This window comes from Leptinotarsa decemlineata, unplaced genomic scaffold (genome assembly GCF_025532065.1).
Source record: "Leptinotarsa decemlineata unplaced genomic scaffold, Ldec_3_MD MMD2_tig00000218_RagTag_RagTag, whole genome shotgun sequence".
Lineage (NCBI taxonomy): Eukaryota > Metazoa > Arthropoda > Insecta > Coleoptera > Chrysomelidae > Leptinotarsa > Leptinotarsa decemlineata.
Window position 1 is genome coordinate 2,415,678 of NW_027412545.1, and position 16,530 is coordinate 2,432,207.

Here is a 16,530-nt window from a genome sequence, read left to right on the forward strand (position 1 = left end):
CTTCCAGTAAACGATATGAGGAATCGAAAAAAGGAGGACACTTTCAAGGACTATTTGTAGCCCTCATGGTTCAACCTCTAGGAGTGGTAAGTGGCACATTATTTTGATTAACGTCCTATTCTGCTTCCAATGGTTCCCTGACTTATTGATTTTTGTTGAGATTTTCCGAAATATAGCGTTCTAAACTAGCAGAAGTAATTATTAGTATGCCTATACTGAGATGCATGGTTTGACGAGAACTGGTAAGAATATTACGTGGTACCGTAATAAAATTAACCTATTCCTCATATTGTTTACTGGAAGGAAAATATTAAGGTTGGGAAGTTTGCAAATTGACATCCTGTGTATTAAAAAAGCGTTGAAAAAATCTTTGAATTGTTATTTGGTAATAAATTCCCATATGTTTTCAGACAATAAAAATTTGTTCATTAATCCTCGAACTATGTGAATCGAAGAACACTCAAATAAAAAGCAAATAGAGTGCAGGTTAGTGTGAATCATCACCTTCGACATCGTCTGGAACACCTACTTTGAAAACCATAAACTGTTTCTGAAGACAAAGAATTTTTGTCAGCATATTGACCTGACCTTCAGCTTATCTGAAAACTGTGTATCAATAATAAATATGATACTCATGTTTGACAGTTCCAAAAACTACCTTAATAGTAGGTAATTGCCGAATAAATATTCTGGTGGGTAAATCAAAACAAAGCTTTTGTATTGTTTTCATTAACAAAGACATTCCACCAGAAGCTGTTAGCAATCGTATATGTATTTCTTTGAGATGTGACTAAAGGACTAACGACTATATGACATCACTCTCTTCATCATCGAAAACTAAATGTGAAACTCATGTGAAACTTGGCGCAGATAATGATAATCATCGGTATCAGGAAAAAGCACCGATTATTCATTCAAAGGCTTATTCAGCTCATGTGAAATGAAATAAATGGGCCGCAGATTCTTACGATGACACAGACTGTAGTGATTAACAGGCATGGGAAAATGAATACCAACAGGGCCGGTTCTATGCGAATTGACAACATATAATCTCATCGAAATGCGAAATGCGAACGAAAATATATTTTTGGAAACCTGATAAAATGAAAATTTCAATTTCATCTTCCAAACTTATCTTCGGGGAATTATACAATCTAACCCGAGAACTTTTGTCATTTTTTTATCAACTCTTGTGTAAACTTTTATATAAATTACAAAGCCTTTCATACAGCATCCACATGCTCCACTAGTTTTTATTGAATCTAACAAAAATAAATTTATCTAGAATAATTAAAACGTAACGGAAATTAAACGTTTTCACTCATTCACTGGTCCTGATGAAGGGCTCGTCATCGTACTGAAAAAGGGCGAAAATGAACTCGCACCAGTATTTTGCAGACTTTTCAACCTGTCTTACAAGGAAGGGGTTTTCCTTCTTGTTAGAAGATTGCTCACGTTTAGCATATTCCCAAAAAGAGCAAAAAAAATCTTCCGAATAACTATAGATCAGTCGCTTTGCTATCAGTGATATCAAAAATCATGGAGATAGCCGTAAACCACCATATCCCTGAATATTTGGAAGGTTTTAACATCTTGAGCGATCATCAATATGGCTTTCGGAAACAAAGATCATCAGGCGACCTTCTATTCTATATTTGGAATAACGCAATCGAGAAACATGTAGAGTCAAGAGCTATTTCGCTTGATATTTTTAAAGCCTTTGATCGTGTGTGGCATACTGGCCAAACTTCGATGCTATGGCGTGTCGGATCATTTTTGTGTATGGCTTTCCAGCTTCCTGAAAGAACGTTCCCTGCAAATGGAAGTCGATGGATATCTCTCGAATACTTTTACTATCAACGCTGGTGTTCCCCAGGTATCCATATTGTCTCCAACCCTCTTTTAATTGTATATCAACGACTCATTGGAAAAAACGAAGAATACAATTTATTGCTTTGCTGACGACAGCACACTTGTCTCGTCATTCCATTTGGATTCCATGATGCACATCTTCACCCGCAGCAGAAGGTTGCATATCTCAATGAGAATCTAGAGGTTATTTCCAATCGGGGTGAAACTAACCAGGTTCAATTTAATGTCACAAAAACCCAGGCATCGGTTTTCTCCAGAAAGATGAATGTCTCCATAGTGAATATAATAATGTCAGGACAGACAGTTTCGCTTTCTGCTTCGATAAGTTTGTTGGAGGGTTAAAATGGACACCAATATGTCTTGGCATAATTATGTCGCTGGATTTGCAAAGATTGCTTCTCAAAAGCTTGAAAGACTGTTTCGAAATAGAAAACTGTACACACCTCAACAAGTTCTGATGCTTTATAAAGCTCAGATCAGACCTTCTTCGAAGTATTGTTCTCATGTATGAAGCTCCGCCCCTAAGCATACCCTGAAGCTGCTGGATTCCATCCAAAAAAGAGCCATCCACCGGATTGGAGGCGCGAACATCACATGCATCCTTGATAGTTTGGAACATCGAAGAAAGTTTGGGGATTTGGCTCTCTTCTATAGATATTTTCACGGAAAGTGTTCAAGTGACTTGGCACTGATTCCACCAAGAGCGGTACATATCAGAAATACGCGACCGACTGTGGCTGATCATCGTTTTGTGGTTCAACTCAATACATACACCATGAACTTCACTGTTACAAAACTCTTCCATTTGGAGATCTGTATTTATGTGGAATAAACTTACTGAGAACGTTTTTCCAAATGGATGTAATCTCCAGTGATTCGAATCCAATGTGAATCGCTACTTTCGCACAGGCACCGCTTTTAGAGCGCCATAAGAATTTTCTTGTAGTGCTTGTATTTTGTCCTTAAAAAAAATTCACTTATCATAAATCTGAAAAAACCCGGAATTTGTGGGGTTGCTTCATCAATAGAAAAATTCAAAACAGTATGTGTATGTCATTTTTAGAATAATTCACAATATCAAACAAAATTTCACTTCAAGATGTACAAAAACTATATATTTCAGAAAGGCGCATTTTCATATTCGACATTACAGTTTAATGACATATATGGTTCAGATACTTAAAGTATCTGAAATATAAATATCACCATCATACTTCAAAATAAAATAACAATGAATACACTGTCATAAGAAAATAATGTACAAACATCAAAAACTAAAATTTTGAAACTTTCCAATCATTCGAGGCTAAATTGTTTCAATTTTTCCGTATGTTACATGCACACCATAATGAAAATGATATCAAGTAACACTTCATTGTGAAAATTTACTGAACGTTCACAAAACCTCAGAATGTGTTTCGCTATACAGTAGTTTCCTCAGGCATGTTCATATTGAGTAACCTCTACTTTAATTAGTGCTTTATATAACAATTTGAATAATATGACCTTCTACCTACTTAATGACTGATAAGTTCACCTGAGTTAGGTATAAATTATTTAAAAATTTAACATTATAAAATAAATTTCACCAGCTCATTGAATGAACATGTAACAAACTAATTGTATGCTTCACATACTTTTAAATATTCCATTGTCAGAAAGTGATTTTCATTGAGAACCGACTTTTAATAAACAAATTGCTTGTGATACACTGTTCGAAACATCTGGTGTAGTAACGAATATTACTGGAGATTTACACAAAACCGTTATTTTTAATACCTCGACACGTGTTTGATCACCAAATGAGTATATTCAAGGGGAAGATTAAACTGACTTGTTTAATATTTCTCTCGATTAAACTGACCAGTTTAATCTTCCTCTCAAAAATGATCACTTGGTGATCGGAACACGTGTCGAGGTGTTAAAAATAACGGATTGGTGTTCCATGAAACTCAAGTTAACTTATAGTTATTGCCTAAAACTTTATATTGGCCAAACGGCGAGAACCTTTTCCCAAATAATCAAAGAACGTGGAAGTAATTTCTGGAACGTGGAGACCAATTTCAATTTGCAAACCTTCTTTTGGCATGAGTTCGACCACGACTATGATGTATTACGTATTCAATTTTTTGGAATGTTTTGTAATTAGTTTATTACATGTCCATTTGATGACTTGGACTAAAAGTATTAATCAAATAATTAATTATATTATTCAAATTGTCATATAAAGCACTATTAGACCTGAGAAAACTTTTGTAACACGTTACGGTTTTGTAGTGTTTAGTGAACACCATAAAATGTAACATGAATACTTTATGGATTTTCATCAAGTATCGGCCAATTCAGTTACACATAACCAAAATGAAGTGTCTGTCAACTAACAGTTGTTTTTATAAATATTGCATGAACCTAATGCTACTGAGCATTTTCCTTCAAATTTTTCACAAGAGTATTCTAATTTTTTCCAACTAATAGTATAACGTAATAAAACATATACTATAAAACATCATATTATCATGAATACATTTTCTCATAACAAAATGTTATCAACAGTGATTATATCAAGGCACTGGATGAAATGATTACTTACAAGTATTTAATTTCATTTCAAAACCAAATGCAGCAAGTTACACCAAGAATATTCGTAACAGAATATTTATAACCCTAATAAATTCAATGAGTTTGTTTATTAACGTCTCATCTACAAGAAATACAAAAGCAACTAGTTCGTGTTCAATAAAAAAAAATCTTGAAAATACTCTCAATAGCAGATCCTTTGTTCTTCTAATAGTGGGCGAGGTGAAGAACTTAGTTTATCAATTATTCACCAATAGACATGGTAATGTATGATGTATCAAACTTGTTTTTTAATAAAATTTCATCTTTTACTTTTCATATTGGGATTTCGTCAGGAAAATTTATAATTTTTTTTAAATATTCCGATAACAGGATTCTTAGTTTTGATTGGAAATTGGGACGGTCGAATAGATCGGCATTATTTTTTAAATAACTTCAGAACCGCTTGGTTCCATAAAATCCTATAGTTTTCGAAAGAATTTTTCTGGCGGAATCCGCATATTCAAAGCAATTTATTTGAAAAACCCCAACTTTGACATGTCACTTTGCTACTCGATACCATTTATATTAGTAAATATTTTATTCAGTCCAATGCACTTTCAATAGAAGCTCGATATAACATGCTGTATACGGCACGGAATTTAATAAAATTTCATTAATATCCTCTTATGATTTAATCAATTATTCATGATTCTTCAAAATCATTGCGTTGATATGAGCAACGAGATTAGCATTTTTCTGAGAATAGTAAATATCGGAAAACAACAAGCAGATGTGTATTTAAATTATTCAGTCTGCTATTAAACGATATTTTCTAGAGCTAGAGAAACGTTTCTATCATAGCCAGTAACAATTATAAACTCGTTCATCATATCACGTTATACATTAATTAAAATTTGCCCCTTCACACTCGTATATTATATGGTTGAATAAATGATATGCGGGTTCGTATAGCATTAGGGTAAATAAAGGAAAGCTTATTTCAAGTGGAATATATTTAGTAGCTAGTAGAAAAATAATCCTTCTGTTTGCTGTATCTTTGTTTTCGGGTGTAAGTGTGCAGAGAAATATTTTATAATGGCGCGCTGTTAGGATAAAAAAACTTCAGTTGTAAAATAGTCCCACCGAATTTGATCGAGGCATTATTATGCACACATATCACTAAAATCAGAGTCAGTGACTAAACTTAAACCGTCAATTTTATATATTCCGACTGGTATTCTTCAGAGTTTCGCTCTTTGACCAAAGCAATTTCTCTTATCATTTTGCAACGTTTCTTCAGAACGGAAGTTTGATTGTTTCAATCTGATGATTCATCAACAGTGCTTCTAAAGTCACTGAAGTAGTTCTATCTAGTAGTATATTGATGTATACAAATGGAGCGATCGTACACCAGCGTCGACAAAAAAAGCGTTACTGAAATTAGGTTTTTTAAGTCATAATAACAGCGTAACTACTCGTTTTTTTTAATAAGTCAGTAAGTGAATTTATCAATTAGTGGTCGTAAGTGAATTTTTTAGGAAAATAATGTTGAAACAACACGTACAGCTGAAGAAGTTTTAACTTGCGAGTGAGGTTCGCCCGCCCCTCTATGTTATGTAAATAGACTTATCAAGTGCAGCATGGACAGAAAGTAAGATTAATTTAACGTTATTTGCAATGTGGTAGTTGCAACGTGCACTTCGGTATGGAATTCGTGTCAAAAGTGGGAAGCAAGTCATTAAATGGTTAGCAGAGAAATGATTACAAAAATATTATACAGCAAGAGGGGTATATAGGTAAGCCTTTGAAAGATCTAAACAAAGTTCAAGAACAAGCTGTGCAAGCTACCGGCGTAAGTCTTTGTACCTTTCAAGGAATTGTGAGTGAGATGAAAAAAAAATTGATTGAAAATGAAGAATGTGTGTTTTTAAGTGACCTAGATCGAAAACGGACAAGTCCAAAAGCAGATTTAGACGAATTTGATGAAAGTGCTCTTCGACGTACAATAAACAAAAAAAGATAGAAAGTTTCCCATAGTATTTACTCTGGGAGACTTCACAAAAAGTTATGAATGAAATAGGGTGGAAAACAAATAAAACAAACCGAAAAATTTCAATAGAGTAACCTGATAAAGAGCAGAGAAGGGCACACTTTTTGAGGAGTTTCTAAAGATAACGTGAAGAATCGGCCAATCTTTATTTACATGGATAAAACATATATTCATTCGACACATATCCATAAAAAAATTTAGAGTTATGATACAAATGAAGGTCTTCGTAAACCAACTTCTGGCAGTGAAAATGGTTTCGTTCCAAACACCTGTTTCTGGTTCTAATCTCATGGTAATTATTATAGTGAGATACAGTATTGTAATTACAAAAAAATACATCAGAAAATTCTTGTAATAGACAATACATGTATAATTCAAATAGTAGTTACTGGGATAGTGAAAGTAGACTAGACTATAAATTCTACTGTCCTGGTTGTAATAGGTTTAGGTATGTATCTAACTTGTACATACCTAGTAATTTTAACATATTGATCTTTTATTGAACTCTTACCGATATCTCTTGAGTTTAAAAATATATGCCTCATTTTGTTCTTGATAACAACTTTGTCTATACTTCTGAGTCATCCGACAACTTTCTCGCTCCTTCATTTGCACATCTAGGCTTAGTTTTTACCAGCGAGTCAAATGTTGTTAAACTTTACAAAACATGCGAAACAACGCCGTAGCGTCAAACTGGTAGCTAACCCGAAAAACAAAAATTGCCCCCTCTAAACCCCTCAAAAAACAAGAAAAACTAATTTGCAACATTATAGAGGCCATGTTCAGAATCTTCCATGTAACACAATGACTTTACTTAACCTATTGTTCTTATTATTTACAACTATTTTATCTCATTTCATACTAGTTTACACTGTTTTCTAAACATTGGTCATTTTATCACATACATGTATTCTGCGTTCAACCGTCAATAACTATTGCCACTGAACTACTGTAAATATTAGCCCAATCATAAGCACTAACTTTATAATTTAGACTCATTACAATAGGTTTTTAAGATTAAGTTTATGCTACTTCTAATAATTAATTTTAACTTACTTCATATGTACTAGTTTATTTATTTACTGATATGGCCATAAAACGTACAAGGAACACTCCTTCTGTGATGCTGTTGTTCATTTACTTTTTTTTATATTTAAGAATTATGTATACCGTTCATCTATATCTGGTGAATAAACATTATTATTATTATTATTATAGTCAATATTAACATATTCGTGATTAGGATATATTTCCATATGATTTTAACCAACATCTGCGAACCATGGTCACATCTTACCAAAACCTGTGCCAAAACCAGAGTCAATGACGAAACAACTAACACTGTTAATTTTTTTATCCAGTTGATTTAAACATCCACAATTTTATATTATTTAAAAGACATTTTATATAGAGGACTCAATATTTCTTACTGTTTTTTGGGTATATAATCTTCCATAATCTGAAAAATAAACAAAGTTAAATCAATAGAGAATCTGGAAGACCTTCCTCAGTGGAGCTCAGCTTCGTTCAGTGGTCGACGTTTCGAAAAACAATCTTTTTCCGATTTCAGAACCCAAGACCTCTCGGTTCGATAGTGAAAAGCTGTGACTGAAATGTCCAGATGTCGTATGCGATAGTCTACCTACATGAATACATATACAGGATGTTTTTTTAAGAATTTAGTCAAGGTTGATGAATGTAGCCGTTACTACGTGGTAGGAGATCATGATGAAAAGAGAAATGAAAAGTTCTATGTTTTTTACCACATTTATTTATAACTAACGTTACTGCAGTTTTGTCCTAAATGGACATTCTCAAACTTGAACAATAAACTAACAATGATTCATTACATTCGCTAATATATACCATTCAGTTACTTGAATGAGTACCTGAATTTACAGTTCACAATTCGCGTGTGCCAATTTAAAAACCTGAGAGTAAATTAAATCGATTTGGTCATTTAACAGGTTGCACCCGCAATGTTTATGCTTGTGAATTTCCAAGGATTCTAAATAATTGAGTTTGCAACCCTTCCTTGCATAGTGCAACCACAAGCTTCCGAATCTAAGCGATACGGAAATTCTGCACTATGAAAGGAAGGGTTGCAAACTCAATTATTCAGAATCCTTGGAAATTCATAAGCATAAACATTGCGGGTGCAACCTGTTAAATGACCAAATCGATTTAATTTACTCTCCGGTTTTTAAATTGGCACATGCGCATTGTAAACTGTAAATTCAGGTACTCAATCAAGTACCTGGATGGTATATATTGTAATGTAATGAATCATTGTTAGTTTGTTGTTCAAGTTTGAGAATGACCATATAGGACGAAACTGCAGTAACGTTAGTTACTACAGACGTTAGAAATTTTCATTTCTCTTTTAATTAGTCAAGGTTCTTATTTCCGTTTTCAACCTGTCGCCTTAGCAATGGCATATATGTACGATCTATTTCGACAGAGTTACCTGTTAAAAGAATATATGCGGGTTCTTTGAGTTTTTCTTATATTCCTGTCTTATCCTTATATATTCACGATGTTCATTTTTTTTCTCACATCTAGGGGCCTTGAGGTTTCAGATTGTGGAAAGATCTTAGACGTCAACGATATTCGGTACTTTTAATCCCCTCTTTAAGAACCGCTTCCTCCCCCGTCGAGGCGTAAGTGCAATAAAATTCATATCAAAAGTAGTAAAAAGAATTATGAAGTGATTACTGCTTACTGAAAATGTCCTAACGAGTTATAAAGATATTAAAGATATATCATATCAATTCAAGAACTTTCCTCCTCAACAAATTTCGAAAAAAATAGCTAAGGAAATAATGTTGTGGTTAACACCAATGATTTCGTAGTCAACGCTTTACAACCACCAAATATAGTGTGGTTAGAAATGAAACATTGCCCATATATGAAAAAGAAGAGAGGCGGTACTCCAACCAAATTCGAATAGTATCAAAAGTGAGAGACTTGATGTTTTCAAAAGTTTTAGGAATTTTCAAGTAATTGAGACCATTCATCACAAAATATTGCAAAGCCTCTGAAATTTTTAACTACTTTATTAGTAAATTTCATTATTTTTCTTTGCTTGCTATCGTTGAGGTACTGTAGACTTGACTGATCTCTGGAGATGCTCTCGCTACTAGAATATTCGGACAAGTCTATAAGAGTCCGCTTATCGTGAAATGATCATCAAATGTAGGCCTAACCTCTGAGTTCTAACATAGAAGTTGGAAATTCCTCGATGGAAATGGTAATTCAGATTTGGTAATTTAATTGTACTCTATAAGAAACCCATTATCATTTTGCCGTTTCTTTCTTCTGAAAAGGCAAATTTCACTATTTCTGACTATTGGATACAGCTTGTTTACTTGTTTAAGCTTCAGTTCTCTCCGCGTTCATTCCAATAACAAACCTACACACTCTATAAACAAACATAATCCGTCGGAATATTCATAAGGTTCTTTGCCACCATGTCTTTCCCCTCCTGTATTAGAGCAGCTTAATTATAGTGACTAACAGTCATTATCTGTGATGTTACACAAGGTCAACAAACCACCTCTATGGAACGTTGAAACATACAGTGTGAGCCCTATTTTCTGTATCGTCTTTGAAAATGCAATAAGACTCAATTCAATGCAAGTTTCTTATTATGTTCGAATGCATTTAGAAATTTTGAACGGTTTATTTCTTTCTGCTTGAAGGATTTTGTTACTGTTCCTCTTTGAAAAGAGTTTACGTAATAAATGAACACATCTACAAAATCATTATTTTTCATAGAGATGCATCAGTGCTGCAAGATTTACGTTGGATGTGATTGTTTGAAGATACTTTATATTTATGATAAGAACTTTATGGAGACTTTTTATAATTTTTATTTCTGGTAAAATATAACAACTGAACTTGACAATATATAACAACACACAACCATAGAAACATCGAATCAAAAACATCTAAATATAATGTGGCTCAAATTCATTTTTGTTGTTAATCTCCAACACCCCTTCTCAACAATAATGAATTTTCTGTCTTCAATCCAATCAAACTTCTTAATGTTGACAACTTTTCAGGCCCAAGTGGTTTTGTCAGAAAATCAGCCAACATCGAACTGGTCGGACAATACTGAAAATTAATTTTGTTTTTCTGCTTCAGATCTTTGATAAAATTGTATTTCGTTTCTATATGTTTTGTCCTGTCACTCATTTTGCCACTGTCAATCATTTTAAGACATGATTGTCTTCGAAAATAATCGTCTCTGAGATTTCGATTTGAAAATCTTGAAAAAGTCCTGTCAAATAAATGGTCTGTTGACAAGCTTCTGACAGGGAGATGAATTCTGCCTCGGTAGATGAAAGTGCCACACAAGTTTGCTTTTCACATCGCCAATCGAACATCGCTCCCATGTATTTGAAGAAATATCCACTATTTGACTTTCTGTCAGTTTTATCTCCAGCCCAGTCAGCGTCGCAAAAACCGTATAAAATATTATTTCCTTCTGAAATATTTCCCAACTGGATTTCTATATTCAGAGTTCCTTTAAGATATTTCATGATCCGTTTTACTTCTGTCCAGTCATATTTATGAGGATTACTAACATTTCTTCCAAGAATTGACGTAGCGATACATATATCTGGCCTCGTATTCACAGAAAGATACAATAGTGCTCCTATTGCGCTTCTATAAACATCTTCATCATGAAATTTTTCATCAGTGGAAAATCTATTTTTGTAGTATCCTGTATCCAAAGGAATGCTAGCTGGTTTGGCAGATTCCATATTGAAATTTTTTAATAGTTTTGAAATGTATTTCTGTTGATGAATATAATAAATTCCATCACTATTTCTTCTTACTTGTATTCCAAGATAATTTTCAATGTTTCCCAAACTTGTCATTTTGAAAGTTTTTTTTTATCAATTTGGCTGTTTTCTCGATAATGGTGATGTTTTCACAAGCTATTAGAATATCATCCACATATATCAGTATGCATATGAAATTATCTTCCTCTTTTTTAGTATAGAGACATTGATCATAATCACCCCTTCTAAAACCGATATCAATGAGAACTTTGTTTATTGTTGAATTCCATATTCGAGCTGATTGTTTTAATCCATATATAGTTTTATTCAATTTGCAGACCAAATGTTCTTGTTCTTCTTCAATATAGCCTTGGGGTTGTTTCAGGTATATTACTTCATTCAAATCCGCATTTAGGAAAGCCGTTTTGAAGTCATAATGATGAACGTGCATTTTCTTCCTCCCAGCAATGGTTAATAGAAGACGAAATGTTGTTTGTTTGACAACTGGAGCAAAAACTTCGTCATAATCAAGACCATATTTTTGAGAAAAACCCTGAGCAACAATCCTTGCTTTATATCTGGATATATTGCCTTGATTATCGGTTTTTAATTTAAAAATCCATTTGCTTCCAATTGCCGTTTTATCTGGTGGTAATTCAGTCAATGTCCAAGTATTATTATCTTTCATGAAACGTATTTCTTCGTCCATAGCCTCGATCCATTTGTTCGCATCTCTCCTCTGTAGAGCTTCATTTCTACGCTTTGGCTCGGTTTGAATGTTTTCTACTGAAAATTCTTCAGAATATTTCTTGGCTGGAACACCTTTATTTATTCTTTTTGATCTTCTCAAACCGTGAACTTCATCTTGGATTTCCGCATTACTTTCTTTCGAGGTTACACTTTCCTCAACTTTCTGGATACCAGTCTCTTCATCAGTCATTTCTGCAGAGTATTCTTCAATATTTTCTGTTGGAAATTCGGCGTTTACATGAATATTTCCATCAGAAGTTGTAGATTTTTGACAAAATGATATTTCAACTTCACTGCTGTCATTTTGACATTCACAATCACTTCTATTTTTAGTGTTTTGAAACTCGTTCATTTGATGAAATCCGCTATGAGCTTCTTCCAAAATATGTACATCTCTGCTAATGGTGATTTTTCCAGTGGTTCTGTCAAGAAGTCTATATGCTTTGGAACCAGCTTCGTAACCAACTAATACGAATTTCTTTGCCTTTTCACTTAATTTATGGCGTTTTTCTTTAGGAATATGTGCATAAACAATACTGCCAAAGGTTTTGATGTGATTTACATTTGGTTTCTTCCCGTGCCATACTTCAAAGGGGATCCTATTGGTTGACCTTGTCAGAACCAAATTTTCAAGTAAATTTGCTGTCATGGTTGCTTCGCCCCAATAAGTATTTGGTAGATCAGCATCAATTAACATGCACCTGACCATCTCTGTTAAATATCTATTTTTCCGTTCAGCTACACCATTCTGCTGACTTGAATATGGCGCCGTGAGTTGCATTTCTATGCCTTCATTTTTCAGGAAATTCCTAACTTCTGTGTTCATATACTCGCCTCCTCTGTCAGATCTGATCATTTTTGGTTTTCTGTCGAATTTATTTTCGACCATTCTGACGTAATCTTGAAGTTTCTCTGATACTTCGGATTTCTGACTGAGAAGATAAATAATGGAATATCTACTATAATCGTCTATGAAGGTGAGTATATACTTCTTTCCTCCAGGAGTTATAGTACGCATGGGACCACAAACATCAGTATGCACCAAATCCAATACTTTTGTCAAAGATTTCTTTGGGAATGATTTTCTTGACAGTTTACCTTTAATGCAAGTTTCACATGTCAATAAACGTCCACAATTTTTGATTTTCATTCCATTCACCATGTTTTTATTTGTAATTTCTCGTATAATGGTAGAATCACGGTGGCCAAACCTTTTGTGCCATAAATGAATGCAGCCGTCATTACAGCCTTCCCATACAGTCATTGCTGAATTGTACTGATTTAGTTTATATAAATTACCAACCAGCGTTCCTTGAGCAACAACTGTATTATTTGATTTGATGAAACAATGCTGCTTATCAAATTCGACTTTGAATCCAAGAAGTGTTAATTTCTTGACCGAAAGTAAACTTGTACCGAGCTCGGGTACATAAAGGGTGTCCTTCACTGTTATTTCTGTTTTCTTATTGTCATCCAGAATACAAGTTAACTGTCCAGTTCCTACACCATAAGAACGAACTTTTCTACAGTCGGCTAATTCAACTTCACTCAGCGAATCCTTGAAATGCTTGAAAAAATCCTTATTGTTTGTCATATGACTACTTGCTCCGGAGTCTATATACCATTCATGAGCTTGAGCTTTATCACTAACCTTAAAACAAACATGAGTGTTTTCTTCAGTTTCTTCATTATCTGTAGAAACTACATTGGCTGTATTTGATTGTCTTTTCGATTTCTTATAATGAAAACAATCTTTCTTCATATGTCCCATTTTCTTACAGAAATGACATCACATTTTTCGAGTTGCAGTGCTCGAATGCCTTTTTAACAGACCCTTTCTTGTAAACTTTTAGAGCCATTTCACTATTTGATGTGGAATTCTCCTTCCGCCTATGATACTCCTGTACTAATTTGCCTTTTACCATTTCTAGAGTCAGATCACACTCTGCCCTTCCTTCTAATGCTGTTACCAGATTTTCATAGCTTTCTGGGAGACTGCATAAAAGTAGTGCTACTTGTAGATTCTCTGCTAGATTTTCTCCCAATGTGACTAACTGATCGATAATGCTCATCATATTAGCTATGTGCTTTTCCATGTCACCATTTTCAGGTAATGTTGTTTTACATAACCGCTTCAGCAGAAAAACTTTATTGGTGAGAGTTGGTTTTTCATATTGTTTTCTTAAATTCTCCCAAGCTTCTTTGGCTGTTTTACAATTCTTAACATGTATCACTTGTGAATCTTCGATTAGTAAACCAATTGTAGCTCTCGCTTTACCATCTTTTGCATCCCAATCACTGTTCTTTTGTTCAAGTGGGTTTTGATTGACTATTCTCCATAGTTCTTCTTTCAGTAGAAGCATTTCAACCTTGTATTTCCATATTTGATAATTATTGCTATTCAGCCTGACTATGTTGAATTTTGTCACATCCATATCAACAACAGTTTTACTTATATATGCCAGTTTTATTGAAACGTGCCTGGGCCCATAACCTGTTTGAAGATACTTTATATTTATGATAAGAACTTTATGGAGACTTTTTATAATTTTTATTTCTGGTAAAATATAACAACTGAACTTGACAATATATAACAACACACAACCATAGAAACATCGAATCAAAAACATCTAAATATAATGTGGCTCAAATTCATTTTTGTTGTTAATCTCCAACAGTGATATATTCTTGAAAATGAAAAGGGGCTGGATTGTAAGGAATTGTAAATATAATAATTGTTAGATATAAAAGTCTGTGATATAGGAAGCCATTGTTGTTATGAATTCAACCTAGTATTGATTGGAGTGTAACAATTTGTTTTCAAGATTGTTCTCATTCGTTCATTCTGCAATTTCTGTTATTGAGACAATTCATTCAGGCTAAAAAGATATAGAACTGATGAACAGTAATCAAAGTGGGGTTGTGTTGTTGGAGGTAATTCATGTTTTCATAGATATAGACAAGCAGAGATTCCTGGAAAGAAACCCCAAATATTTCATAAAAGTAACAAATTAGATGTTCTCATCTCGTCTATTCAAATTTTGAGATCAACTATGTCAATTTTTGAGTACTTAGATTTCATAGTTATAACGATAGCCCTAATCTTCATTATAGGCAAAAACATGTTTGGGTTTCGGGAGGAAAAAGATACAAATGATGATATCTTCTCTTTTTTATATAAAATTTACTCTGAATTGAATGCTGGTGATTAATTACGTCAATCATAAAATTTTACTAAAAAAAACTTCATAAATAAGGATGTAGAGGTGTAACGAACACTCGGTTCGAATCGTACCTTTCTGGGTCAGAGTCAAATTGTGAGGACAACGGAACTCTTGGAAATTCCAATGAACGCTGCCATATTACAAATTAAATTAAACACAAAATTTCTCGGTATATTCATTGATAATAGACTGAAATTTGATGAACACCTTAAACAACTCAAGAGTAAAATCTCTTCCGGATGTTATGCAGTTAGAGTGGGTTTAAATGAGTTGGGTTTCCATAGTACGTCCTAAAATAATCCTCTGTGGTACACCTACAAAATTCTCTTCTTTACCAGAAAAGACCCCTTACTCACCCGTACTTTTTGTTTCCGTGCTTGCCATTATCCCTTCAGTCGCCTTAATCAATTCAGTGAATATATCGATGAATTACATTGACACTGGTTTTTTCTTGTTTCAGAAACAAGTAACAGACGTCAATAATGATGAGGTCGAGGTGGATATTGATGAACTTCTAGACATGGACAGTGATGAAGAACGACGAAGGCATTTACAGGTATAACTCCTATCTAAAAATTCCTTCTCTAATAGATATTAGTTATCGCTTCTCAATTTGTTCTTTAATCAAGGAATACAGGGTGTAACTAAATAAGTGTAAAAAATTTAAGGGGGTGATTCCTCATCGAAAAAAGATAGGATCTTTCATATAAATAAACTTCATTGGAATATCCCTTGTTAAGATACAGCCCCTTAAAGGCTGTACATAAAATTTGTATAACAATTTTTTTCACAAGCACTAAAAATGTTACAATATTGAAAATAACCTAATGTTTTGTACTATCAAAAAGACACTTAGCCAGAAATTCATTTGGTTTACCCCATGGTTGTAAGGGGTGGAAAACGCAACCCCTAAAATTTATTTCCAATGTAACTTTTTGTCTTAATATTTGTTTACCATTTCAAAATTTATTTCCCATAGCCTGTTTCATTCTAAACAAAAAATGTCTCTTGGGTTTTTTGCCCAAAATAAACCAGTTCGCAGCAAAAAATTTCATCAGAATCAAATAGATATCAGATCAATCTGTCAACAGGAAGGGGTTCAAACTTCAATTGCTGAATATGACCCAAACAAACAGAGCAAGCTAAATAAAACCGTTTGAGTGGAAGAAAAAGCCCTTCCTATTGGCTTTTGAAATATGGATATTGTATCTTGTAACAACTGAATTTCAATTAAATGACTGAGATAGATCTATGTTACTTGTTTCAAGTAACAACTCATTGT

The 16,530-nt window shown here is 33.6% G+C and overlaps 1 protein-coding gene across 2 annotated transcripts in view; it reads left to right on the forward strand.

Moving 5' to 3' along the window:
- Positions 1-16,530, forward strand: part of LOC111506084 (protein phosphatase 1 regulatory subunit 14B) — a 104,354-nt gene that overhangs the window by 78,444 nt on the left and 9,380 nt on the right. For both annotated transcript variants that reach the window (XM_074173250.1, XM_074173252.1), the window contains exon 3: positions 15,709-15,804. In XM_074173250.1, the coding sequence (XP_074029351.1) occupies positions 15,709-15,804 (96 nt within the window). The remainder of the gene's footprint in view (positions 1-15,708; positions 15,805-16,530) is intronic.